This window comes from Centroberyx gerrardi, chromosome 7, assembly GCF_048128805.1.
Source record: "Centroberyx gerrardi isolate f3 chromosome 7, fCenGer3.hap1.cur.20231027, whole genome shotgun sequence".
Lineage (NCBI taxonomy): Eukaryota > Metazoa > Chordata > Actinopteri > Beryciformes > Berycidae > Centroberyx > Centroberyx gerrardi.
The window spans coordinates 18,252,817-18,279,545 of record NC_136003.1 but is presented as its reverse complement, the minus strand read 5'-3'; the positions used below and the strand labels follow the sequence as shown (position 1 = coordinate 18,279,545).

Here is a 26,729-nt window from a genome sequence, read left to right as displayed (position 1 = left end):
ACCTGCAGGCTGTTTCCCCTACCACAGCTCTGTGCTGGCTCGCTAGCTGTAAGAGCTTGAGCAGCGGAGAGGATTCCTCTAGAAAGGCTGGGCCTGTAATCTGACACCCAGGGGAGGAGCTCTGTGGCTCTGCTATCAGTGGGGGCAGGGCCCTGGGACAGCCTGCTCTCTGATTGGCCAAAGGCCCTATGACAGATTTAAATCCCCCACAGAGGCAGCATGCTCTCTGTCAGCGCTCAACACAGCAGGGAGCAGTGCAGGGATCTCAGACTGAGATGCACTCAAGAGAAGTTTAGAACTACAAGAGCATAGCTGGGAGGAATTTTTTTTTTTCTTAACAGAACAAAACAAGAGTTTTATGCCCGTTGGTGCTGTAATGATATTTAAGAAATGTATTTATTTATTATAATTGTGAGTGGGAAGTTCACTCACCTTCATTATTTTATATATATTTAAACAGTGGGAAAGCAGAGAGGGAGACACAGTAGGGGAGACATAGGAGAGAAAGTTCTGGCGGGACTTGATCCTAAACCAGCAGGGGCACACATGTTGCTTCAGAGGCAGCTTAACTACTCAACTAGCTCTGGGCACAGATTTATTTTATTTTTAATATAATTTATTTTTCTGAATCTTTCCAAACCTCTTACTTACTTCCCTCTCCTTTTCACCCCAGCCATGCTGAGTTCCCCTGGGCCCAGCCTGCAGAGCGCCATCAGCACAGTGGGGCCGGGCCAACCCAGCGCCCCGGCCATCAACAGCGCTGCCACGCACATCGACCCCAGCTCCATGCAGAGGGCCTACGCTGCCCTGGGCCTGCCCTATGGGAACCAGTCCCCTGTCCAGGGGCAGAACCAGGGACAGGGTCCCGCCCAGCAGAACGCCCAGGGCCCCCAGCACCAGCAGCTGCGTAACATCAACCCACTAGGTAGAGGACAGAACTAAGTGATGGACTTCTCTGGGGGTTTAGAAGCTTATGTGCATGTGATTACAATCCCAAAATTGCTGCTAAACCATTTTACTGCATATCCTATTTAATTATATCATCCATTTCAACCACATATGTGTTCTACTGGTCTACTTGTATCTGTCTGTGTCTCATCCCATTGCTTGATGTTTATCAGGCACTAATCAGATGAGCCAGATGGCAGGAGGCATGGGTGTCCCCTCTTCAGACCAGGCTGGCATGCACTCCGATTCCTCTCTACCTTCCACACTCAGCAAGTGAGTCCACTCATCCTTCCTGCATCATACTAAAGCAGGCCTTTGCCGACAGGGCACCTACTCTTTTGAATGCCTTCTCCAAGACATTCAGGCTGCCAGAATCAATGTCATCTTTTAAATCACTTCTTAAGACCTATTTCTACAGATATGCCTTTATTTAATGATGTATCTCCATATTGGTTTGCTGCTTTAATATTACCATAACCAGGGTTTGTACCCCAACTCCCATCCTTATGGCTATGGCTTTATCTTTAACGCAGCCATCTTCTTTTCTTGTATAACATTGTTTCTGTGTCTTTTTTTTGTCTTTATTGTGAAGCACTTTGTAAACCTGTGGTGATTATTAAATCCAAGAATGCCAAGTTGATCTTGTGGAGAATGTTCTTCCCAAGTTGTCTTGGGCAGAACGAACTTGTCAAGAACGCAACCATAGGGAACGCATCTTTACAGTTTCAGATGGGTTGTCTGCTTGATGTTGTGCGATCAGTTAAGACACACAGGTGTTCATTTTCCCAGCTGATTCCACCGGCTCTGTGCTATAGACTGTAACACTGTGTGGTTGTGATTAGTCATTCTCACAATGAATCTTGGGGCTTCCCATTCTTTCTAGTCAGCCAAGTTACCATCCGATGCATCCTTGTTTGGCAAATAAACTTAAAGGATCTTTATCTGTCCTCCATCCTCGGTATTCTTTGTATTTTGGCCATCAGATATTACGTCAAACGCATCATGGAGGACACAAGAACACACATTGAGAAAGACTTCATTTTAGAGCAGCGCTATACCAATTAAGGAATCCCCAGTTGGAATGAATGAAACCATCACATTGCAGTTCATAACGCACTGTCCTCCTCTCTCCCCTCCAGTCAGCTGATGCCAGATGGGTCAGTGGCGGGAGGCATGGGAAACCTTCCCACTGCCACCCCTCTCTCTGCCACGGGGGTAAGGAAGTCCTGGCACGAGCACGTCACTCAGGACCTGCGCACCCACCTGGTGCACAAACTGTAAGTCACAACAACTAAACAGATATATACGCAGAATACTCAGGCTCTATAATATCTAAACACAATCTACCTCGGCATACCAAGTCATCAGTGAGTTCTGCATTTCATTTTCCTCCATCTTTTCTCTCCCGTCTCTCTCTTTAGAGTACAAGCCATATTCCCCACCCCAGACCCTGCAGCACTGAAGGACCGGCGAATGGAGAACCTGGTGGCGTACGCACGCAAGGTTGAGGGTGACATGTACGAGTCGGCTAACAGCAGGGTAACAAATTTAATACTCACCTCTTTTCAAAGACTTCATGTCAGCATTAGAACATGAGTACTGACAATCTGCTTTAATTCCATTTTTATTTCTAAGGTCTTTCTCGTGTCACCATGAGAGCAGGGAATGTTTTTACAGCATAAAGTAAAGACTGAGAAAAGAAACTGATTCAGTATTCTGTTAAAAAAAAGTAATTTGTGCCTTTTATTTCTTCTCCTCCCCTCCCTAGGATGAGTACTACCACTTCCTGGCAGAGAAGATCTATAAGATCCAGAAGGAACTGGAGGAGAAGAGGCGCTCGCGGCTCCAGAAACAGCCTGGCATGGTGGGCACAGCCGGGCCCCAGCAGCCTGGCATGGCCCAGCCCAACGCCATGGGCCCGGGACAGGCCGTCCGACCTCCCAGTTAGTAGCCAAAACACTGCACTCTGGGTCACGACAAGCTGGAGTGGATAGACACTTGGGGATTTTTGAATATTAGCATCTCAACTATACCCCTATTTTCCTGTTAGGAATACTGATGCATATATGGGAATCACTACTTTTACATTACTCTTTACTTTCTGGATTTGATGCATTTCTTGTTGAAACAGGATGTTGGGGTGGGACATAATACAGTGAGGGATCAAACCAAATGTCTAAACCAATGGAATATGAGTCAGGGAGAGAAAGGCAATTTTATTTGATGGGAGGGGTGCGGAGGGGCGGTATTGTTCAAAAATCTGATGGGTTTTATTGATTAGAAATGTATTTACGCCTACTAGTGCAGCATTACACCATTAAACATACTGTGTTTTCCAGGAAGTAAAAGTAATGGGAGTTCATTTCATGGGGACATGCATTCCAAATACTGTAACCGTATAGCAACTTATACATGAATGCTGTTGTATCCCGTCTTCTCTCAGATGGACCTGTGCCTATGCCCAACGTGCCAAATCAGTTAATGAACCGTATGCAGGTCTCTCAAGGTATGTGTGCTGCCCTCTTCTTTCTTACCAATCAATTTAGCACTCCTCTTAAACCGAGCAACCCCTCAAATGCTATAGCAGTTATCTGGTTCAGTGCCTCTGCCAACTCTCATTTACACATGGAATATTAAATTACAACTCCCAAGTACAGTAAACAGGCCTATAATTGTGTGTGTGTGTCTCTGTCCCCACAGGAATCAATCAGTTTAACCCCATGGCAATGCAGAACGTGCAGATGTCTCAGGCTCCCATGGGACCACGTGCTGCCTCCCCCATGAACCACCCACAGCAGATGAACATGAGCTCCGTCCCACCGGTGAGATCTCTTTCTTCTCCTCTTCTTTCCTCTCTTCTTCCTTCCTTTCCTCTCACCTTACTACCCCATTGTTTCTCTAACCCCCTCCTATTTCTCTCGCCCATTTCCCTTATTCCATCTCAGTCAACATCTTAGTTTTGTCCCTGGCTGCTCATTTTCTTTCTCCCCTTCCTCTCTGTCATTCTTTGGCTCTCTCCTCCCCTATTTTCCCTTCCATTGGCTGTGAAATGCCAAACTATCTTTGGCTACTTGTCCGGCCCTTGCCCTCTCACCATATTGACATTTGTAAAGTGAATGTGCTGCCTGTAGTTCACCCAGGTCCTGATCCATTCATGAGCTGGCTGCCTGACTGTCAATGAGCAGTCTCTAATGAAACGGTGACAGAGCCTTAGGCCTGGATAAGAGCCATTTAATGTTACTCCTCTGCTTTTGATCTGCTGCCATGCTGTGTTTTGATTCAGTGCACTGTTTATTTGTCAGTTATGCCACAGGCCTTTCAAGGACGTATTGTAGTGGTGGTGTGTATGTATGCTGCATTCCATTCAGATACAGTTTATTTTACTTGGCAGGTGTTCAGTGTTATGTCTATTTTCATAATGATTTGCTTTTTTTTGTTATCTCTCTCTCTCCCCTTTTCTAGATGGGTATGTCCCCGTCAAGGATGCCTCAGGCTCAGGGCATGATGGGTACTCATGCTAATAATATGGTGGCCCAGCCAGCCAACCAGGGCCCGTTCCTGCCACAGGCCCAGTTCCCTGCAGCAGCAGGTGGAGCAATGAATGTGAATGTAGGCCTGGGCCAGCCCACAGCACAGGCTGCTGTCACACAGGTGAGAAGAATTAGGCTGCAGTGAGAGTGACAGCTATCTATTTGAACATGCTGTATTCTTGGTTTATGGATGCGTTGTGTGTAAGCGTGTGGGCTGGTATGGGAATGGTGTGTGTACATATGCTAACTGTGCATTTCTCTTCCCTCCAGCAGCAGCAGAACTCTAACCTCCCCCTGAATGCACTGGGCTCCCTTGGTCCCCAGCTGCCCTGTGGCCCTGTAGCCCAGCCCACGCTCCGCGCCACCCCTCCACCCAACGCCTCTGCTAACCTGCAGCCTCAGCAGCAGCTCCAGCAGCACCATGCTCCCCCGCAGACCCAGGCGCAGCCCCAGCCCTCCACCCCCGCCTCCGCGGGCGGGCCCTCCTCCACCCCAACCCACGTACCCAGTAGCCTCCCTGGCCCCCCCTCAGCCCTGGGCACGCCACCCGCCCCCTCCCAGCCGCTCACGCCCCTGCAGCCCCAGCCCGAACCCCCCAGCCAGATGCAGCAGCCCCCCTCAGTGCAGGCACAGCACCCCAGCACACCGGTGAGATGCCACTAAGGCTCTACTGAAAAGACACTTCAGCTCTCTTATGCCTTATGCCTTTGCCAGCTTATATTAAAACACCTCAATGCACTTCTGACTAAGCTTGTTTTTTAAAGGGATATTAAATGGAAATAATGAGTAATGTGCCAGATTTTATTGAGGGGATGATTGTTTCACAATCAATGGTTAATTGGTTTCTAAGTCCTTAAGATTTAATTCATAAGCTAGTAGCATTATGTTCGTATTGGTCTAGGATCAAATTCACAATGTCTCTTCCATCTCTCCCTTAAGTTGTCCCAGGCAGCTGCCAGTATAGACAACCGAGTGCCCACCCCAGGCTCTGTGGCCGAGGTCAGCTCCCAGCAGGCCCTGCCCGACATGAGCAGCTCCGAGTCCAAACCTGAGATAAAAGAGGAGGACGATGACAGCAGCTCTGGGAAAAAGCAAACTGACTTAAAAATGGAGGTATGTGCATGATACTACGTAGTCATGGGGTAATCACTGCACAGGGGATAATTACACCAGATCCTGTGTGGTATATGTCAAAATATAGCAAAATTGGGGTGTCCTGGTGGATCAGTAGGCTAAGGTTGCTTTGTCGCATGTGGGTAACATGTGACAAAGAGATAAGGGCCAAAACCGGAACTTTTAATCTTAATGCCTGTTCTGTCACATGTGTTCAAATGTTACATCATGAAAATATCACACAGTGGCCAGAAGTGGTAATAATCGCTAATTGGCTAGGTTGTGACTGACTACTGGCTATTTAGGGTGAGGTTAAGGTTAGGAAAGAGAGCGGTTAAGTTGAGGGTCAATTAATTAGGTAGTAAGGCAACGTTTAGGCAAGGAATACAAATAAGCTTACGGTTAGATGCTTGACAAAATTTTGATCAGATTAGATGATTAGATCAGATTAGTAAACATTTGTTCTTTGACCCTCTGGTTACCATTGCGGCCTCCGTCCATCACAACCTACCAGTTCTACACTCATTCTATCTCTTTGAACCAGTAAATTAATTTGACTTGTGGTTTTTCACTGTCCCGGAAATTTATTTTGATGTTTGCACTTCTCTCTCAGTTCAGTTCTCTCTCTCGAGACTCACCACCATGAAATAGTTGGTTAATCTTGGTTGTGCTCACATAGCAGGATGAGGAAACCAAACCCCCGCTAGTGAAGAAGGAGGAGCCAGACGGGGCAGAGCCAAAGCAAGAACCAATGGAGACTGAGGAGAAGAAGCCAGAGGTGAAGGTAGAACCCAAAGAAGAGGAGGAGAGCGGGGCCAACGGCACGTCAACCACCTCCCCCGCACAGAACCGCAAAAAAAGTAAGAGCTCAGACCATAGATCTCACTCGTACACGTCCTGTAACAGCTGTGAAATGTTACTGATGTGATGCTTGTGCACATTCATCAGAATCTGCAGTCAGGCCGGGCTTGGCACAGGCCTGTAGCTTACTAGCATAGTTAACTGCCTTAAATCCCTGTATTAGCAGATACCAGTCCTCGTGCCGTTTAAGTGGTTGGTTTCAAATAACAGTATTGTTGTCTGTCTAGTCTTCAAGCCTGAGGAGCTGAGACAGGCCCTGATGCCGACACTCGAGGCCCTCTACAGGCAAGACCCAGAGTCACTGCCCTTCAGACAACCTGTAGACCCCCCGCTACTGGGCATCCCTGTGAGTGTACACACACACACACACACCTTTTCTGTTCCAATATCACCTGAATTACAGATTTTACAGGACCATCTAAGGCCCAGTCAAGCTTGAGTCGTTGATTCCCGCTAATTCTTCTCTTCCCCTCCACAGGACTACTTTGACATAGTGAAGAATCCCATTGACTTATCCACCATCAAGCGCAAGCTGGACACGGGTCAGTACCAGGAGCCCTGGCAGTATGTGGACGACGTGTGGCTCATGTTCAACAATGCCTGGCTGTACAACCGTAAGACGTCCCGTGTCTACAAGTACTGCACCAAGCTGGCCGAGGTGTTCGAGGCAGAGATTGATCCCGTCATGCAGGGCCTGGGCTACTGCTGTGGCAGGAAGGTGAGAGAATAAAGGAGGGGAATTGGAGAGGAAGAGAATGCTCCAAGAAGGTTTTGGCACATACAGGATGTGCCACATTTTATCACATTCATGTTACACATTCATCTTTACCTATAGATGGCTAATGGATGTATATAGAGAGGGGCTGATTGTCAAAATGAAGTGGATCTTAACTTTTTGTCTGGTGTTTCCACAGAATGAGTTCTCCCCCCAGACGCTGTGTTGCTATGGCAAACAGTTGTGCACCATCTCCAGGGATGGCACCTACTACAGCTACCAGAACAGGTAAGACTGCATGCTGACTCGGCTAAGGGGTAGAGGTGAGCAAAAAGGTCAGGGAGAGGTGATGAAGAGTGGGTGCGCTACTGAACCCTCAAAGACAAAACATAGCTAAGGATGCTACAGCTAACATACAGCTATAGATATCCACAAAGGCATAAGGGCTTTATTCACATAATCTTTCCCTTAAGGGGAGTGTCACAGACACCACTGAGAGCTGTATATTGTGTCCAAGCAGAATATGCATGATCCAGGCTTGTGTTGTCCTCATGATCTATTGTGCCCCAGAACCAGCTCCAATGTTCCCCCTGCTGCACAGAATCTGCTACTGCACTCCAGTAGCCACTCCAATGCAGCGCCATTCACGTATTGCAGATATACACTACTAAATGCTGTGAGGCTTATCAACGTATGATATACCACTTCTGGCAGAATGTCGGTGCTTATGAGAATTTAATGGATACGCTGTAATGCCAAACAAGTTCTTAGCAAGGCGAAATGGAACTATTTTTTGGGTGCCTGCATGGGCCTCTTCATTACTTTGTCTCTGACAAAACCTGGACCTGTTTGCCTAAAGCATAGTAGGACTGTTGATCTGAATTGCCCTTGTCCTTAATAAAATTCATTTGGCCATGTAACCTGACAGTTATCCTAGAAGACCCATTAACTTGTACTTGCATTATCACTCAACCTGTCACTCCTGGCATGATCATATCATTCATTCACCACCTCATAACGCATGTTGCTTATGAAATGAATGACTGTAGTGAAACACATTCATTTTTTTTTTAATTCCAGTATGCAATTAGATAGTTTCATTAACATCCATTTGTTGTTGACATTCATTTACTGTCATTAACATAGCATTTTAGCATGTTTTTTCCCCACTTCTGTGTCAGTTTGAATGAGAGTGGCTGTGTCATGACCATTTCCATTGTGACTAATCTGTACCTCTGCCCTGTGTGTGTGTGTGTGTCCTTCCGCCTGTCCGCCGCCCATGCTCCGTCCTCGGTTGTTGCCGTTCACTCCGCATTCTGCCACCTGTGTGCCGGTTTGCCTGTGCTGCTACTGTGTGTGCTGGCTGCAGTTCACCCAAATATGGCCTTATTGCCGACAGGTATCACTTCTGTGAGAAGTGCTTCAACGAGATCCAGGGCAACAGTGTGACCCTGGGGGACGACCCGGCACAGCCACAGACGTAAGTTACCGTGCCTGGGTGGCTGTTAACGCTATTCGGTGATCATCTCGCCGAAATAATCAGGGTTAATAAGGTTTTACGAATTGTTTTCTAAATGGGCTTCCCTCTGTGGCAAAGAGTTTCAATCACAGGAGCCAACATGAACTTACTCTTTTTCTCGCTTTTCTGTGCAGCATGATATCAAAAGAGCAGTTTGAAAAGAAGAAAAATGACATGTTGGACCCTGAACCGTGAGTATTGTCTGGGGCCGTAGCTTCAGTGTTCCCATTTTTGTGATGATGGCAGTGATGCTGATTATGACAATAATGTATCTTCACTGACCTTGTAAGGAAAGCACAAAAATGGCAATTTTTTGTCCTCACAGGTTTGTTGAATGTAAAGACTGTGGACGGAAGATGCATCAGATCTGTGTGCTGCACTACGATGTCATTTGGCCGTCAGGGTAAGTCCCCCCCCCTCCTCCCTCCATCCATTCAAGCACATACAATCCATCTTTGAGACAAGCGAAATTGACAACCTTCAAACTGTTTGACCTCTCCTCTTCTAGCTTTATATGTGACAACTGTCTCAAGAAGTCTAGCAAAACAAGAAAGGAGAACAAGTTTTCAGCCAAAAGTAAGTTGTATAGTATGATTAATGGTGAACAATTCATGCATTTAACACCATTTAATAACCAAATTAATCTTAAATGTGTTTGTGTTTGTCAAGGGTTGCAGTCTACAAGGTTGGGCACGTACATTGAGGACAGAGTGAACAAGTACTTGAAAAGGCAGAACTACCCAGAGGCTGGCGAGGTGTTTGTCCGGGTGGTGGCCAGCTCTGACAAAACTGTGGAGATCAAGCCTGGCATGAAGTCTAAGTAAGAGTTTCACCTGCTGTTAAAGTGTTTCACTCCTATCTGGTAAGAGCATTTGATAAAATTGGAGGGCGTATTACATGTCAAACGAAAAACAGGGTTCTCCTGGTCATGGGCTTTCTGGAATGTCGTGGAATTTAGAGAGGTGAATTGCAGACAGGGCAAGTTGATAAATTTCTCTGGAGAGCATAGGGACTATCAAAGAGTTTTACAAATGGGTCACTTTGTCATGCTCCCCTTTAGAACTTTTTTGAGCTGAAAAACATTAACAAACCAGAAAGGAATAAAATTTTTAGGTCATGGAGGTGCTCTGATTTAGTTATGGAAAGTCATAGAAAAGTCATCCGGGCCAAGGTGGGAACGCTGTAAGGAAATCTGCCTCATTGCTTATTCTGTATTTGATATGCGATGTATTCAAAGTGTCAATAAGTAATCAGTGACTTTAATTGACCTCCTTTGGCAATCAGAAGGAATTGCAACATTAATAGAACTCATCTCCTCCAGAGTCTCTGGTGCAGCCACTGTTGCCCCTTTAATTCATGGTTTTGGATGTGTTGATAATGAACTTCAAGGTTGACTAGCAGTGTCTCCTTTACATTCATTTTTGGAAAAATGTAAGTACAATGAAAATGAATCTTCTGGCCCTATTGCTCAGCCCGCCCCCAAAAAACGACAATTTCAATTACAGCACAGTTGTCCATAAAGCATCATATAAATATCCAAATAAGAGCCTCTCTTAAACTGCAAACTACACCTACTAGAACTGACCCTGTATTCGGCCCAGGAGCGAACCTGGGTCAGAGAACCAAAATTATTCCCAGTCCCAGACAGCTACAAAACAAATCTACAGAAAACACTATGGAAGAGTTTAATTGTGTGTTAAAATACTTACCCGTTCGTAACTTTTCCTCTGCCTCTCTGTTTCCGCAGGTTTGTGGACTCGGGCGAGATGGTGGAGAGCTTCCCTTACAGAACCAAAGCACTTTTTGCATTTGAGGAGATAGACGGGGTGGATGTTTGTTTCTTCGGCATGCATGTCCAGGAATACGGCTCAGAGTGTCCCTTCCCAAACACCAGGTAAAACCCCGGCAAAAAGATGACAGCGACATCCCAGATTGTTCTCAAAGTTTATTTTGTGGTTTTGCGTGTATTGCCCCTTCAACAAACTCCTTATTTCTCTTACAGACGGGTTTACATATCATACCTCGACAGTATTCACTTCTTTAAACCCCGTTTGCTAAGGACTGCAGTCTACCATGAGATCTTAATAGGCTACCTGGAGTATGTCAAGAAACTGGGGTAGGTGAAAGTGTAAAGTTGCACAAAGCAGTTCTTTACATCTTTTCAATTACTAGTATATCATTCTTGCTAGTGCTAAGTTGCTGATAACTCCTGTCCCGCCCAGGTATGTGATGGGTCACATCTGGGCCTGCCCTCCCAGTGAAGGAGATGACTACATTTTCCACTGCCATCCTCTTGACCAGAAGATCCCCAAGCCCAAGAGGCTCCAAGAGTGGTACAGGAAGATGCTGGACAAGGCCTTCGCTGAGAGGATCATACACGACTACAAGGTCAGACAAGGGATCACAATGTCACACGCCTGCGTTAATTAAAGTGGGATATTCAGTATATCAAGACCTCTTGAGTAAAAGGATCATTTTGTGTTGTGACACAGTTGTGATTGTCCTCTGAATAAGTCGGGGTGTCTGCTGGGGTTGATATGGGCGATATCCCGATATTACTCTATACTGGGGTATGTGAAAATGTTCAAGGAATTATATTTAGTACATAAGGTCATTTACATTCTGTTTTCTATTAAATACTACATGTGCTTGCTCTGCATTAACTCTTGTGTATAACAGTGACATTTAGTTGATGGCTGGAGTGCATATTGCACTGTTGTCCCCTCAGCCAGGTGTCAACAAACTTTGAAACAGACACTCTGAGGGGAAGGTGAGGGAAATTAAAAAGATTATTAGTTCCAAAGAGAAACGTTCTTCAGGTTTAAGTCAGATCATAACACAAGTTATATACAAGCTTGACGTTAAAAAAAAAAAAAAAAATCAAAGTTTTAGCACAGGATGTTAATTCAGTGGTCAAATGTAGAGCGCTTTCCGTTGATTCCAGAAAAAATACTACAAAAGAAAAAAAATACTACAGCAAGAATACTTGTACAACAGGCACTACCTCTGAGCAAGTACTCTGAAAGTACAGGAATGTACTTTACCAATTTTTACACAGTTTAAGCCAAACAAACTCAACAGTTTCTGGCCTGAAAACTGGAGGTGTCGTAACTTATATTAAACTGTTTCTATTTGTGTGTTGGTTTTTTTGCTTGAGAAATAAGGCTACCCCGCCAGAGCCCCATGATATTTGGCCATGTTTCTTTCCATCACATTGTAAGAGGCAAATTGTAGACCTTTTATCTGTATGATGTTAGTGATCTTCTTTTACCCAGATGTATTAAAAACTTGATTTTTTTTTTCTGTGATTATCATCAAGAGGTGAGAACTAGCTATTTTTTATTTAATTGAATTCACATCCCCAGGACATTATTTTTAATTATTTTCACTATATCCCAGTAAAATATGGAGACAATATCATGACATGAAAACATTATCGCCCAACCCAAGTGTCTACAGCTCCTGAGGAAAAAAGTGTTAAACTGACTTTAAATTCAAGGCCTTAAAATCCTTGAATCCTCCAAAATACAGCCTTGGTGTCTTGCATTATGTTTTGAAGGTCTTTAAAGTGGTGTGCTGTTTTTGTAGTAAGAAATCAGCCCCGTCACACGGATCTATACTATCGGTCCCAAAAATTTCGAAAACCTTTCCTGCGTGCATGCCATTGTGGCCCACAGCTATAAAGACGTTGCGTTACTTTGAGTTTAGCTCGGTTGGTAAAGCATAGCCATGCCAGATATCCCGGGTTGGCCAATGTCCACCAGATGCGTTTTTACCATATTATGCAGTTTTTTGTGTCTACTGGGAGTTGTGCGCGGCATTTTCCTTATGCTTCTTGTCTATTTTTGCTGGAGCCGCTTGAGTCTGTGAAGCGCGGAAATACACTATTTTCACTTGTGGGTGTATCTATACACAATTAAGAAATAGATGATAAATATATGATCTCTTTATTTATTCAGTTTCCCGATTTAAATGAATTCAATGAATGAATGATGATACCCACTCACTATAAATTTATAGAGCACCATGTACACGCTAAGTCCCTATTGTAATATGATTTTTCGCTCTGTGTTTTTAGGCTGTATTTTAGCCAACCTTTTTTTTCTGGGTTCGATTGCTCTTGTCTTGTGAGCTTTGTGCTTATAAATGAATATATAGCCTAAAGTAACATTTTTATTGTGCCAGGAGTTCAGTTTCCTGATTGAAGCCGCAGACTGAAACTAAAAAATGTGACATGACCGCCACGCCTACTCAAAGCGCCAAGCTGGTTGCAGCTTATCATGAATTACGTGCTTGTTTTTTTCCATTTTCATATTTATTTCAGTGGCAAAATCTATCTTACATTTAATTCTAACTGGCATTAAAAAGGTATTAAAAAGTCTTAATTAAAGATTTAAAGACACCCTGGCAAGTGGCCTTTGTTACTATTTTACCTGATGGGAGTGTCGTGTCTGTGTGCAGGACATTTTCAAGCAGGCAACAGAAGACAGGCTGACCAGCGCCTACGAGCTGCCCTATTTTGAAGGCGACTTCTGGCCCAATGTGCTGGAAGAGAGCATCAAGGAGCTGGAGCAGGAGGAGGAGGAGAGGAAGAAGGAGGAGAACACGGCCTCCTGCGAGACTCCAGAGGTAAGACATATGGATGGGTGGATTGAGCGTATAAGTATGGGTTTTACAAAAGGAACGCTTTTATCATGCCAAAAACAACAGCCTAGTGCTTAGGCCTCTGTCTCACCCCAGATTTTATCATCCCCAAGTCCTCATTATATAAAAGCTTTCAGCAGCCACTCAGGCATTGTATAACCACTCAGCTTAATTGCATAACCTCATCTTGCCTCTTGTGCAATCTCCGCCTCTCTGAATGTTCATGTCCATCTATTACTAGGGAGCCCACGCTGACAGCAAGAATGCCAAGAAGAAGAATAACAAGAAGACCAACAAAAACAAGAGCAGCGTCAGTCGGGCCAATAAGAAGAAGCCTGGGATGCCGAATGTAGCCAATGATCTGTCCCAGAAGCTCTACGCCACGATGGAGAAGCATAAGGAGGTGGGAAACCCCCTTCTAGCTCTAAACCCTCCTGTTACTGCTTTTTGCATTTCATTCTTTATATTTGATACATCAGTGTACAGCTGCCTTTTATGTCGGGCTATGTCTTATACATAGTGGCACATAAAGGTAAATTTTTACTTTGTGCTTTGTGCACAGGAATGCTAGAATTGTGCTGGTAAGGCACCTAAACATATTTAGTACTGGCCCTTTTTCAAAGGGTGTTGCCAGTGAAGTCACCATTGCATTAGAGATGCAAGCAGTGCACACACCAGCTCAGTATTCCAGTGGAAAATTAAAGGATACTAATACTGCACCACAGTATCAGTAGGAAGTGTAGGTGCAGCACAGTATTTGTGTTTTGTTTGTATTTTGTATTTGTATATTTGTATTTTGTTTATATCACTATGCAAGGGTGGTGCTTAGAAGGTTGAGAGATCGACGAGACAACCTGACAGGTTGTACAGTGTGAATAGTTGCGTGAAGCTTCTGTTTGGTAATTGAGAAAATAAATTCAACTTCACAAGTTCACAGAACAATGTCTGGAGCTTCATGTCATTCACCATGTTGGACACAAAAAGTAAACAGCCTATAGAGAAGTTAGGATTAAATTTGTACAGTTGTGTATGCAGGACTGTCATGAGTCTGGTGTGAGTGGTAGTGACATGGGACATTGCCATGTATAGCACACTGCGACTGTCCTCACAGTTATCTGACACACCTCCATCTCTCCTCCATTCTCTACACACAAGGTGTTTTTTGTAATCCACCTCCATGCCGGGCCAGTCATTAATACCCTGCCACCCATCATGGACCCCGACCCTATGCTGACCTGTGACCTGATGGATGGCCGAGACGCCTTTCTGACTCTGGCCAGGGACAAGCACTGGGAGTTCAGCTCTCTGAGGAGATGCAAATGGAGCACCATGTGCATGTTGGTGGAGCTGCACAACCAGGGCCAGGACCGCTTCGTCTATACTTGCAACGAGTGCAAGCACCACGTGGAGACGCGCTGGCACTGCACCGTCTGCGAGGTACGAAATGATGGCACACACAGGAAATGCTTAGGAATTTTCATTAATTGAAAAGTGGCTTTGTGTCAGATGTAAATCTTAACTTAAACTTATGTGGTCTTCCTTCCCTGTCCTTAGGACTTTGACCTATGCATCAACTGCTACAACTCTAAGGGCCATGAGCACCAGATGGTGAAGTGGGGCCTGGGTTTGGACGACGACAGCAACAGCCAGGGTGGAGAGGCCTCCAAGAGTCCTCAGGAGAGCCGACGTCTCAGCATCCAGCGCTGCATCCAGTCCCTGGTCCACGCCTGCCAGTGCCGCAACGCCAACTGCTCCCTGCCATCGTGCCAGAAGATGAAGAGGGTGGTGCAACACACCAAGGGCTGCAAGCGCAAGACCAATGGCGGTTGCCCCGTATGCAAGCAGCTCATTGCTTTATGTTGCTATCATGCCAAGCACTGTCAGGAGAACAAGTGTCCTGTTCCCTTCTGTCTGAACATCAAGCACAAACTCCGCCAACAGCAGCTGCAGCACAGGCTCCAGCAGGCTCAAATGATGCAGCGCAGAATGGCCACCATGGCAGGAAGGGGTATGCCCCTGCCATCTCCACCTACCTCAGCCGCCCCCGGTACCCCCACCTCCGGGCAGCAGCCTAACACACCCCAGACTCCCCAGCCCATGCCCAACCAGCCCCAACCACAGCAGCCCCCCAACCCTGCCACCATCGCCCAAGGCTTCCCCAACAATGGCCGCAGCAGCCAGCCCCCAACACCAGTCCCGCAGGGCAAACCAGGGCCCCAGTCATCCCCACTCCATCAGCAGCAGTCACCCCTGCCCAACATGCCGCCCCAACAGCAGCCTCAGCAACAACCCCCACAACAGCAGCCGCAGCAGCCGCTGCTGGCAGCCTTGAAGGTGGCCAGACAGATTGAGATGGTAGCCAAGGCCAAGCAGCAGCAGCAGCAGAATTACGCTATGAACGGAGTGCCCATGAACCACCCCCGAATGGTGGGGCCCATGCCAGGCCAGATGCAGATGATGCAGGGGCCGCGGGGCCCCCAAGTGATGCAGGCCATGCAGCAGGGCCAGTGGGGTCCAGGGATGCAGAATCCCATGCAGAACCCCCAGGGCCCCCAGCAGCAGGTGCCTCCCCAGCAGGGGCCCATGGCCCCTCAGCAGGCTCAGGGAACCCCCATGGCCCAGCAGGGCCAGCTCATGCAGAGGCCCATGATGCCCCAGCAGCAGGGCCTACCAATGCCTGGAGTCATGCCTCCCCAGGGGCCCTCACAGCCGGTCATGACACCCCAGCAGCAGGGCATGCCCCGGGGGATTCCTGGCAACATCGCTCCTAGTGCCCTGCAGGACCTGCTGCGCACACTTAAATCTCCCAGCTCCCCCCAGCAGCAACAGCAGGTCCTAAACATTCTCAAGTCCAACCCCCACCTCATGGCTGCCTTCATCAAACAGAGGACAGCCAAGTACCAGGCCAACCAGCCGCAGCAACAGCCGCAGGCCCAGCAGCAGCAGAACCCTCAGGCCATGCTGGGGTCCCAGGCAGGAATGCAGGCCATGGCAGCCATGCAGGCAGGTCAGGTGCAGAGGCCGGGGATGCCGCCTCAACAGCAGCCTCCTCAGCAGCCTCCTCAGCAAGCAGGGCCCCAGGGCATGGCCCCCATGGGCCCCCAGGGGCAGATGATGACCGCTGCTCACAACGGCAACCCCCAGCTGTACCGCAGGCAACTGCTCCGGATGCAGCAGATACAGCAGCAGCAGCAGGCGCAACAGCAGCAGCAGCAGCAGCAGCAGCAGCAGGCGGGCATGCCTCAGGGCCACGGTCAGTTCCCCCAGCAGCAGCCAGGGGCGGCTAGCTACTCCCAGCTCCGTATGCAGCAGCAGATGGCTATGCAAGGAAGTGGGGGGCCCATGGGCCAGCTCCCGCCCATGTCCCAAATGGGCCAGCCTGGCATGGGCATGGATGGGCCCCAGAATCTCCTCCAACAGCGCATGCTCCAGCAGCAACAGCAGCAGCAGATGTTGAAGCAGCAGATGGGCTCTCCGGCCCAGGCCAACTCCATGAGCCCACAACCCCACATGCTCCAAGGCCAGCCCCAGGGAGGAGCTCACTTACCTGGCCAGGCTATGGCCAACGCCCTGGGAAACCAAGTACGCTCCCCAGCCCCGGTGCAATCGCCCTGTCCGCCTTCGCAACAACCCCCGCATTCCAGTCCCTCTCCGCGGATACAGCCCCAGCCCTCTCCCCAGCACGCCGCCCTCCACTCCAGCTCCCCACACCCCAGCCTGGGAGGCCCCATGCCAGGCTCCATGGAGCAGGGACACATGGGTACGCCGGAGCAGAGTGCCATGCTCCCGCAGCTTAACACACCAAACCGAGGGGGGTTAAGCAATGACATGAGTATGGTGGGCGACACCACGGGAGACACGCTAGAGAAATTTGTTGAAGGATTGTAGCATTTCGTGACAGAGAAGAAAGGCCTTGTTCTGTGTTTTCAGCTGAGAATTTTTTGTACTTACTGATGTAAAAAGTTAAAAGAAAATACAAAGAAATGAGTCATATGAGGCCTACGGACTGTGAACGTTTCCTTAAACCAAGGGACTGCTTTTTCTTCCAACACATGGAGGGATTTGAATAATTGCTGTTTAAAAAGAAGACAACTAAGACACAAAGAATATATTTTTGGTTCAGACCAGCCATGAAAGAATTTTGTCCTGGTCTTTGTGTTGTTTTAATTTGTTTTTCATTTGTTATGCTCTGGTATTGACTTTTTTAACGAAACTTCTCAAAACAAAAAATATTTCATTTTATTATTCAATTTTTTTATTTTGTACCTTTGCAAAATTAATATCGTTTTTTGTGTTGAGAAGACTGTAAAATAATTTGTCTGGGAATTTTTTGCCAGGTTTCACCTCTTGCTCCGTTTCTCTGTTCCTGGCTAATTTATTCTAATATACCATTTTTCAAAAGGACATGCCTTTGGGAAAGACTTAATTTCTTTCCTCTTTGCAGAGTCTATGGGAGATTAACATATTTGTATAGAACTAGGAACTATTGCACACACCCAAACACAACATGCAGGTGTGGAGAAACCCGCACTGAAGCTTGTTCATTCACAGGTGCCGGAATGTTCATTTTACTGGCTTGGGCCCAGTATTTGTCTTGCAGATGTTAAAAAAAAATTGCTTTGTTTCTCCTTCAGTCTAAAGAAATTCTCATGAAGTCCTGAACCTCTTTTGCCTGTGGTGGGAAATACTTGTTTGACTGCTGATTTGTGTTAAAGAGAGTTCTGTGCATCCTTTTTTTCTCTTGCATTAAACTTGAATTGATGATGAACTATTCTCTAATGTAAATCATGCAGCTAGACAGTACTGTAAATATGCAGAAAATAAGAATGAAATCACTGTACAAACTGGTTAAAATGGCTCATTTCGTACTTATATACCATATTGTTAAATAAACCTGTGTGCCACAGACACTGCTTCTGATTTTGATCTTTTTGACGCCTCCATAGTATACAACTGTCTCATACCTGTTTGTTTTGGTCAACACTAATTACAAAGTTGCTGGCAGCAACCTTCATATTTTAGTTTAATTGATGTTTACACGTGATTTTTTAGATCGCTACCTTTTGACCTTCAAGGGCAAATTTAGATAATTCCACATTAAACACAACAGGGAGGTATTGTAAGATAAACGAGCCCAGTTGAGCTTAGGCGCGTTTTTTGCTACATTGCAACCCTATTGCATCATTTACAACACTCCTTATTTGTATTTTAACTTGCAATCAGTTGGATAATTTCTATTTGTCGCCAGGCAGCGTGATGGATACCACGCTGACGTCATTTTAACGCGCAGTCACTGGTTCTGCCTGCGCCGGGGCTCCGTCGCTCGACTCGCTCAGCGTGTGTAGTTAATATAGAAGCTCCTTGGTGCAGACTACTAGGTCAAACGACCTCTCTCGGTGCGTGAACATGTCTCGCTGTCTCAAGCTGTTTCAGTTTGCTCTGGGCTCTCGGGGAGCCGGGTCGCGGCTCTTGTCGTCTGGACGGCGGCTGAGCAGCAGGAGTGTCGCGGGTTCCTTCGCTGGAGGTGAGCGCCGTTAGCTCCGTTAGCCTAGCCTAGCCTTGCTGGTGCAACTGCTGTGCAATCTGACAAGTCCCGCTGTCAGCCGCGACATTTCCTCTCACGTAGCTTCTGCATGATATGATGGCTCGTTTATGGAATTGAATGGCTCGCTATTTCGTTTAACCGCTCAGTTTAATAACACGAGATGGTTTGTTGGCCCGTTAACTGTGTGAGAAATTACATGGCAGCTGCATTTAATAGTTTGCATGTAAGCCTGGATCACTGTGTAGACGCTTCATTGTCACATTTGATTGCTCACGTTCAGTGTAGTGTTTTTTCCCTCATCTTTTTATTATGAAAAATAGATTTAATAATATACACTTACAATTTACACAGGAATTAAGTATTTGCAAAAGAATAAAAAGCAGATTTAATATACATTTCTCACTAGTACGTCTCAACATAGATGACCAACTTTGACAGACACAACAAAATCAAAAGCACAAGAGTGATAGTGTTGCCACTTGCAGCCCCCCCAAACAATGTTTCCATGTAAACACAAAAGGTAAACATAACCAAACAACATTAGGGTGATGTCGTGTGTTCAGGGCCGTAAACCCTCAGTAAGTGACCTCCAGACAAAAGATGTCAACAATACCCTGAATGGCAGCTTCCTTGTTCAATAACCTCACTGACTCCCTCCCCCCACCATCAGATGGCCAGGTGGGACAGCAGCAGCGGTGGTGCAGTCGCCCCAGGGTGTGGAGCTCCCAGCAGCCCCGCCTGGGCCTCAGCCAGCACTCCTCCTACAGCACCCAGGAGGCGGAGAAGGTCCCCGACGAGGAGCCGCTGCACACCATCATCAGCGATACGGAGGACGTGCAAGGTGGTGGAATAGCTGCACACATAACCATTCTTGAGTATTATGGTTCGTAAGCCAATCAGCTATCACACTCAGCTGAACTTTGCGTTCTCCCCGTTTCATCCAGGTGGCTTCTCCAAACATGAGTTTCAGGCTGAGACAAAAAAGCTCCTGGACATCGTTGCCAGGTCCTTGTACTCGGAGAAGGAGGTGTGTGTGTGTGTGTGATAGAAAGAATCTGCAACTAAGCTAGCCCTCCATTTCATACAGTTTCATACAGACTGTGGATGAACCAAGGAAGTTATCTCTCATGTCTTAAGACTGTTTCAGCTCCTCACTGAAATGCTGCTCTCTCCTCCCCCGTCCCCTCAGGTCTTCATCAGGGAGCTGATCTCCAACGGCAGCGATGCCCTGGAAAAGCTGCGCCACAGACTGATCACAGGAGGGGGGGAAACGGCCCCCATGGAGATCCACCTGCAGACTGACGCTGCCAAGGGCACCTTCACCATCCAGGTAGGTACCCCCATGTCACTGAGCGTCAGCGGTGTGTGTGGAAGGTGTGTGACCTGCACAAATTTAAGGGGAAGCTCTTCAGTCTTTGAATATTGATATTTCTTTTTGACAGGCAATCAACTCTGTTTTATTGGTTTTCCACCACCATGTTGAATTTTTGGTCACAACTTCCCACTTAACCATAGTTTCTGTTCTGTTTTTTTTTAGATATTTTGCCACCTGGTGGAGGAATATTGTACTACAAGCTATGATTTTTTTTTTTTTTAAAGTGACTGGGATTCTCTGTACTCTTACAGGACACAGGAGTGGGGATGAACCAAGAGGAGCTGGTGGCCAACCTGGGGACTATCGCCCGCTCTGGTTCCAAGGTAGCTGCTGCTGTTGATCTTCTTCCATCACATCCACTATTTCACTGCCTTTCCTCCCTGTATTATTTATTTGACATGGCTGTCCTGCACGGATAGTCACATTTTGTAATGTATCCTATTGGTTACGTATTCTTTGTTTTCCCCTTCTACCACAATATTCCTCTCCTCTCCACATTGCAGGCCTTCTTGGACGCTCTGCAGAACCAGGCGGAGGCCAGCAGCACCATCATTGGTCAGTTTGGGGTGGGATTCTACTCTTCCTTCATGGTGGCCGACCGCGTGGACGTCTACTCCCAGTCCGCCGAGCCCGCTGCGCCCGGATACAAGTGGTCCTCGGACGGGTGAGAGAGGGAGGAAGGGACGAGGGCAGGAGCAGTGGAGGAGGGAGGCGTTTCATTCGAAGGGAGAGAAGGAGAAGGGGGATGAATTGGGCACGATTCTGTACAAGAGAATGAAGGGTGTACACGCACATCTGTTGAATTAGTGTAAATACATGTATTCCTAACACGTCCGCTCTGATTCGCTCTCCCAGCTCTGGAGTTTTTGAGATTGCTGAAGCCAGCGGTGTCAGACAGGGAACCAAGATCGTGCTGCATCTCAAAGACGACTGCAAGGAGTTTGCCACTGAGGACAGAGTTAAAGGTACAACTGACATTTCAGTGCCAAAATGGTAACTGCAGTGCGGAAATAATATCGTTATTCTATAATTATATATGTAACATGATGCAGAAGTCTTTACTCGATGTCACCACAAAGCTGTTTTATCTGTTTCAGAGGTTGTAACCAAGTACAGCAACTTCGTTAGCTTCCCCATCTTCCTGAATGGACGGAGACTCAACACTCTGCAGGTGAGCCTCTCCCTCTCTGGTTCTGCTGCTGCCTTCCCTTGAGCTCGACACTAAAACACTCTCACTTGTTTATACTGGTTATCCCTCTCAGGCGGCTCCTAAACATGTCTCCATTCGTATGAATAAATCTATCACTCCCAGTATTTTGGCGATGTTATGACTTCTGTCTCTTCCAAATATCTTAAAGGGAAAACTTGACAGATTTTATTTTCTACCCTAAATAATTTCAACATTTGGAATAAATATCTAAATGTTTAAATATTGCTGAGAAGCCAGTATCCTACAATTGTTTATTGTGGAATTGAAATACATGATTATTGACTGTTAATTGTGGGATAAATGTAATAAGGTATCACTTTAATGATGTGTCTGTGCGTTTTGAACCTCATATCAGTGTTTTGTTGTGTTTTTTTGTTTTGTTTTTGAAATAATTGACCTTCACCCTCTGTCTCCCCCCAGGCCCTGTGGATGATGGAGCCTAAGGAGATCAGCGAGTGGCAGCACGAGGAGTTCTACCGCTACGTTGCTCAGTCCTACGACAAGCCCCGCTACACGCTGCACTACCGCGCCGACGCCCCGCTCAACATCCGGAGCATCTTCTACGTCCCCGACATGGTGAGGGGGGGATTTAAGCTGAGGTTGTCTTTGTAAACTTCAATTTATCCAGGGAAGATTGACTAAGCATGTAGATGTTTTTCAGCAATGTCCTGCTTCGCCTTCGCACAGTACCACACATTCACACCTGCTCAATACAACCACGTATTATGTGTCAACAGAAGCCGAGCATGTTTGACGTGAGCAGGGAGATGGGCTCCAGCGTGGCTCTGTACAGCAGGAAGGTCCTGATCCAGACCAAAGCCGCTGACATCCTGCCCAAGTGGCTGCGCTTCCTCAGAGGTCCGGACCCCCAGCTGCCTCCATCTGCTGTTACTACAGCCCCTCTATACTCCTTTCTCCCATGCATGATAATATAGTGGATTTTTGAGTTCTGACCTCAAGTCGTGTGTGTGTGTGTGTGTGTGTGTGTGTGTAGGTGTGGTGGACAGTGAGGACATCCCGTTGAATCTGAGCAGAGAGCTGCTGCAGGAGAGCGCCCTCATCAGGTACAATATCAGTTTTGCATCGTCAGCTGTCAAACGCACCGGATTTGTTCCTTGGTGTTAGACATAATTACTTCTATTTCACTATGAATGAACTTTATTTATATAGCACCTTTCATGCGTAGAATGCAGCTCAAAGTGCTTAACAATTCAGCAGCAAGTTTAAAACCATGCACAAGGAAAAGGAAGAAAATATAAACAATGGGTGTTAGTACTAATAATATAGCATTTAAACAGTTTCTTTGGAAAGGAAGAGAAGACAGTGCATAGAAAATAGAATCATAAATAAAAAAAAGTCAATAAATAAAAGATTATCTATCAACCTCTACTTTTATAGCATTTCATTATACTGTATGTGCCCATGGATTCACTATCAATCAATTGCTCAGTTCTTTACTTGTAGAACAATATATGAATGAATCATCGGTTGATCCGTCAGTCTTTTCCTATAGACCGCTCTCTCATTATATTGATCCACTGATTATTTGTTTTTCTACCGTCTTTCCCTGCCGCTGCAGGAAGCTGCGGGACGTTCTGCAGCAGAGGGTGATCCGCTTCCTGCTGGACCAGGGCAAGAAGGAGCCGGAGAAATACAACAAGTTCTTTGAGGACTACGGCCTGTTCATGAGGGAAGGCATCGTCACCACCCAGGAGCAGGACGTCAAGGTCACATAAAGCATGACTTTCATAAAAAAAAACAGTTGTGAGCTTTTGGTTTGCATAGGAAACCAGTGTTGTACAGACATGACCAGTGTTGAGAATATTATAAAGATCGTGCTTAGAGGATGGTGAAGTGTGGTTTGACAGTCGGAGTCACTCTCTGCACTCGCAGGAGGACATTGCTAAGCTGTTGAGGTACGAGTCGTCCGCTCTGCCGGCGGGCCAGCAGACCAATCTGATGGAGTACGCCTCCCGCATGCAGGCGGGCACACGCAACATCTACTACCTGTGCGCCCCCAACCGCCATCTTGCAGAACACTCCCCCTACTACGAGGCCATGAAACAGAAGGACATGGAGGTGAGATGTGGACGTGACTGATGAGGATGATAGTAATTGTCGAGGTTGATGTTAAGAATTCAGAAAGTTTACAGTCTTTGTGGTTCCAGACATCATGTAGCACCACACAGAGGACCGCTTATCAAATCAGTGTTAAAGAGGATGTAAACTTTGCTGAGCTGCTTGCCTGGTCTGAACCACATATAACATGCAGTATAACATGTAACAGTCAGCTGTCTCTGTGGTTTTCCAATAGTTTTACAGGCCGTATTCTCATCCTTCTCCAATTTAGTCCTGTTCTTGGTGCCAAGGTTGCTATACCAAGTTAAAATAGGGCTAATCGTATAATATCGATATCGTGATATGAGACTAGGTATCGTCTGGGATTTTGGCTATCGTAATATTGTGAAATAACTTAAATGTCACTTCTTCCTGGTCTTAAAGGCTGCGTTACAGTAAAGTGATAAAAAATTAGCCTGTTCTGGCTGAGTAAAATAAACAATGATTGGCTTTACCTGCTCATCATATCCATATTACTTATTACTGATTACTAAAAACATTACTAATTTTCTGAATTTTCTTGTGTGTAAATATCTTACAAAAGCACAAATACTCATTCCCCCAAAATGTCATCACATTATTGATATCGAGGTTTTCAGTCTAAAATGTTGTGATATTTGACTTACTTAAAATGTTAAAAGTAACAGCAAAACTCTTTGCGTAGCCTTTTTAAAGTTGTACTGAGTATTTGCTGTGAAACTCGACTTGTTATCCAGAAAAGTGCCTAGAGCATTTAAATTCATATAATAGTATATTATTATATGATAATTAAACAGTAATTGACCTGTGGCGTGACCAAGCCGCTCAAAGCAGGAGTTCTAATCTGTAATCACTCACTCTGTTAAGTTGATGAATACAGGCCAGTGTGCATAAAAATTGCCGTGGAAGTGTGTGTGTGTTGAAATGTCGTTCCGTTTGTGTGTGCAGGTGCTGTTCTGCTATGAGCAGTTTGACGAGCTGACCCTGCTCCACCTCAGGGAGTTCGACAAGAAGAAGCTGATCTCAGTGGAGACGGACATCGTGGTGGACCACTACAAGGAGGAGAAGTTCCAGGACAGCAAGCCTGGTCTCTACCTCTCTCATGTCTCCACTCACCGTTGAATTGTGTAGCGGGACACTTCTAGCTGCCATGGCTGCAATCCTGACTCCGGTTTCTTGTCTTTCTTCCTCTCTCTCTCCCTCTCTCTGAAGCCTCTGAGCGTCTGACGGAGGAGCAGGCTGAGGACCTGATGGCCTGGATGAGGAACAGTCTGGGTCCCAGAGTCACCAACATCAAGGTAACCAAAAGAAATGAGTCGGCTTTGATGGGACTTTTACTGTGTATTGAAGAACTTGTTTCCTGTATCAACACAGGCTTATGCAGTTGAACACGTAAGCCCAGGGTGTCTGCAGGGCCTGGAAACACTTATATTATCTAAACACAAGGCCTTCAATGGTCTTGAATACAGTTAAATAAAGCATTTTAAGACTTCATTTCAGTTTTAGAAGTCTTTAAAAATGTTGTGGTTTCTTGTTTTTCTGGTGAGAAATCAGCCCAGTCATTCTAATAGGTCTGCAGTTTTCATTTTCAAATGTTTTCAGTTTCCAAGTTGGTCTTATATGTCATCCTAACTGGCGTTAAAAAGTCTTAAATTTAACTTGTTGCACACACCCTTAGTAATCCATTTTGTCCTCTGCCCCCCAGGTGACTCCTCGTCTAGACACCCACCCAGCTATGATCACCGTGCTGGAGATGGGTGCTGCACGCCACTTCCTGCGCACCCAGCAGATGGCCCGCAGCACCGAGGAGAGAGCGCAGATCCTGCAGCCCACACTGGAGATCAATGCTGGGTAAGGGGGGTGGGGGGGGGTGCAGTGGAAGAGATTATACTAGTGGGAATTAAAAAAGAAGAGGTGGTATTAGTTAATTTTGTTAGTGTGGGTTTGTGACCGTCCAGCTCTCACTTTTCTGTACATTTTCTCCATCTTCTAGACATGACCTAATCAAGAAGATGCACGCACTGAAGGAGACCAACTCTGAACTGGCTGGCCTGCTGCTAGAACAGGTAATGTGAACAGTCTAGCTGCTCAGACCGCATCTCATTTTAACTAGTTGTGGGACATTAACCTTTTAAGTGGGTTGCTGATTGACTTGAAGCCTTTTCTGCATTTTTCATTTAACTTTGTCCATGTTTTGCAGATCTATGACAATGCCATGATCGCAGCAGGCCTGAACGACGATCCCAGACCCATGATTTCCCGCCTTAACGAATTGCTGACCAAAGCTCTGGAGAAGCACTGAGAGCTTCATGCAGACATGTACAGCACAGACTGCCTTGGCTTTGATGACTGTGGCCCATAGACTGAAGCATTCACCTGCAGGGCCTACTAAGCAGGAGCCCCTCCATTTCCAAACAGCACTTCAGCCATAACATCACTTCTTCTGCCCCTCTTAATAAAACTGTCCAGAAGACGGAGTACTTCATACCCTCTGAAGGAGAACACACACAGACTCAGGCCTGTGAAACTCAAGTGGAGAGAAGATGGACTGCTGGAAGCCGTCCAGAGAGCGTTTCCACCAACCTTTCTTTGTCTTATTCATGCTGTGTTCAGAGGTATTTCAAGAGCACGTTGGACCTCTGGTGATAATGTTTAGAAGACTGTGCCATAAGCAGATCAGAGTCATGAAGGCCGTGGTTACACTTGGCTTTACAGTGCGACTTTCATTAAAAGACAGGTCCGGACACACAAAAATCAAAAATTGCCATCTGGTCAGGCTCACACTGTGATCTGAATTCTACATAGTCTGGACGCAATCCAGCCACAAGCAGTGTAGAGAGATGGGAGAGGGAAAGCGGGAAAAAGACACAGATTCAAAGAAACGCAGGCACAGGAGATGAATAAAAACTTTTTCAGGCGAAGTGTGGATGCTCATTAATTCCGATTTTTAGACTCACATCTCAAAAATCGCATTGTAATGCCAGATGTAACCACAGCCGTAGATGTGTGAAGTTGCTTTTGTAATGTGGATTATGGCTTTGAAGCACTGTAAGGGACATGACCCTGGTTCTGTCACAAATGCAAGACGTCCTTACCAACAGTCGAATAGAGCTGTTACCGTTTGCTCCTTTCTGTCTTATTTTTGTATGGATCCACCCAAAAAAGTTGTTGA

The 26,729-nt window shown here is 46.3% G+C and overlaps 2 protein-coding genes across 3 annotated transcripts in view; both read left to right on the top strand.

Moving 5' to 3' along the window:
• crebbpb (CREB binding lysine acetyltransferase b) overlaps positions 1 to 18,227 on the top strand; it is a 45,931-nt gene extending 27,704 nt beyond the window's left edge. The window contains exons 6-31 of one of the 2 annotated variants that reach the window (XM_078284438.1): positions 674 to 925; positions 1,122 to 1,221; positions 2,088 to 2,225; positions 2,370 to 2,487; positions 2,717 to 2,891; positions 3,392 to 3,454; positions 3,649 to 3,770; positions 4,411 to 4,599; positions 4,752 to 5,126; positions 5,418 to 5,591; positions 6,271 to 6,451; positions 6,680 to 6,798; positions 6,931 to 7,170; positions 7,367 to 7,455; positions 8,567 to 8,647; positions 8,821 to 8,877; positions 9,012 to 9,089; positions 9,195 to 9,262; positions 9,356 to 9,506; positions 10,434 to 10,580; positions 10,689 to 10,802; positions 10,909 to 11,074; positions 13,148 to 13,315; positions 13,572 to 13,733; positions 14,486 to 14,767; positions 14,885 to 18,227. In XM_078284438.1, coding sequence (XP_078140564.1) covers positions 674 to 925; positions 1,122 to 1,221; positions 2,088 to 2,225; positions 2,370 to 2,487; positions 2,717 to 2,891; positions 3,392 to 3,454; positions 3,649 to 3,770; positions 4,411 to 4,599; positions 4,752 to 5,126; positions 5,418 to 5,591; positions 6,271 to 6,451; positions 6,680 to 6,798; positions 6,931 to 7,170; positions 7,367 to 7,455; positions 8,567 to 8,647; positions 8,821 to 8,877; positions 9,012 to 9,089; positions 9,195 to 9,262; positions 9,356 to 9,506; positions 10,434 to 10,580; positions 10,689 to 10,802; positions 10,909 to 11,074; positions 13,148 to 13,315; positions 13,572 to 13,733; positions 14,486 to 14,767; positions 14,885 to 17,218 — 6,143 coding nt within the window. In that variant the 3' untranslated portion in view covers positions 17,219 to 18,227. Of the gene's footprint in view, positions 1 to 673; positions 926 to 1,121; positions 1,222 to 2,087; positions 2,226 to 2,369; positions 2,488 to 2,716; positions 2,892 to 3,391; positions 3,455 to 3,648; positions 3,771 to 4,410; positions 4,600 to 4,748; positions 5,127 to 5,417; positions 5,592 to 6,270; positions 6,452 to 6,679; positions 6,799 to 6,930; positions 7,171 to 7,366; positions 7,456 to 8,536; positions 8,648 to 8,820; positions 8,878 to 9,011; positions 9,090 to 9,194; positions 9,263 to 9,355; positions 9,507 to 10,433; positions 10,581 to 10,688; positions 10,803 to 10,908; positions 11,075 to 13,147; positions 13,316 to 13,571; positions 13,734 to 14,485; positions 14,768 to 14,884 lie in introns of both variants that reach the window. The other variant, XM_078284437.1, reaches the window with a different exon arrangement.
• A 444-nt stretch (positions 18,228 to 18,671) lies between these two features.
• Positions 18,672 to 26,626, top strand: trap1 (TNF receptor-associated protein 1). Its single transcript, XM_071908416.2, has 18 exons — positions 18,672 to 18,854; positions 19,546 to 19,716; positions 19,820 to 19,902; positions 20,065 to 20,205; positions 20,502 to 20,573; positions 20,754 to 20,914; positions 21,106 to 21,215; positions 21,348 to 21,421; positions 21,881 to 22,036; positions 22,198 to 22,318; positions 22,455 to 22,524; positions 23,040 to 23,187; positions 23,354 to 23,539; positions 24,506 to 24,644; positions 24,770 to 24,855; positions 25,263 to 25,408; positions 25,551 to 25,623; positions 25,758 to 26,626. Exons 1-18 carry the CDS (start codon positions 18,737 to 18,739, stop codon positions 25,857 to 25,859), a joined length of 2,157 nt encoding a protein of 718 aa, XP_071764517.1. The 5' UTR covers positions 18,672 to 18,736; the 3' UTR covers positions 25,860 to 26,626.
• The last annotated feature ends 103 nt before the right edge of the window (positions 26,627 to 26,729 follow it).

Excerpts from the sequence above, each read along its gene's own strand:
- trap1 (XM_071908416.2), top strand. The coding sequence starts at position 18,737 with ATGTCTCGCTGTCTCAAGCTGTTTCAGTTTGCTCTGGGCTCTCGGGGA. Across the intron at positions 19,717-19,819 it reads CGATACGGAGGACGTGCAAG|GTGGCTTCTCCAAACATGAG; the intron begins GTGGTGGAATAG and ends CGTTTCATCCAG. Across the intron at positions 22,037-22,197 it reads TCTTCTACGTCCCCGACATG|AAGCCGAGCATGTTTGACGT; the intron begins GTGAGGGGGGGA and ends ATGTGTCAACAG.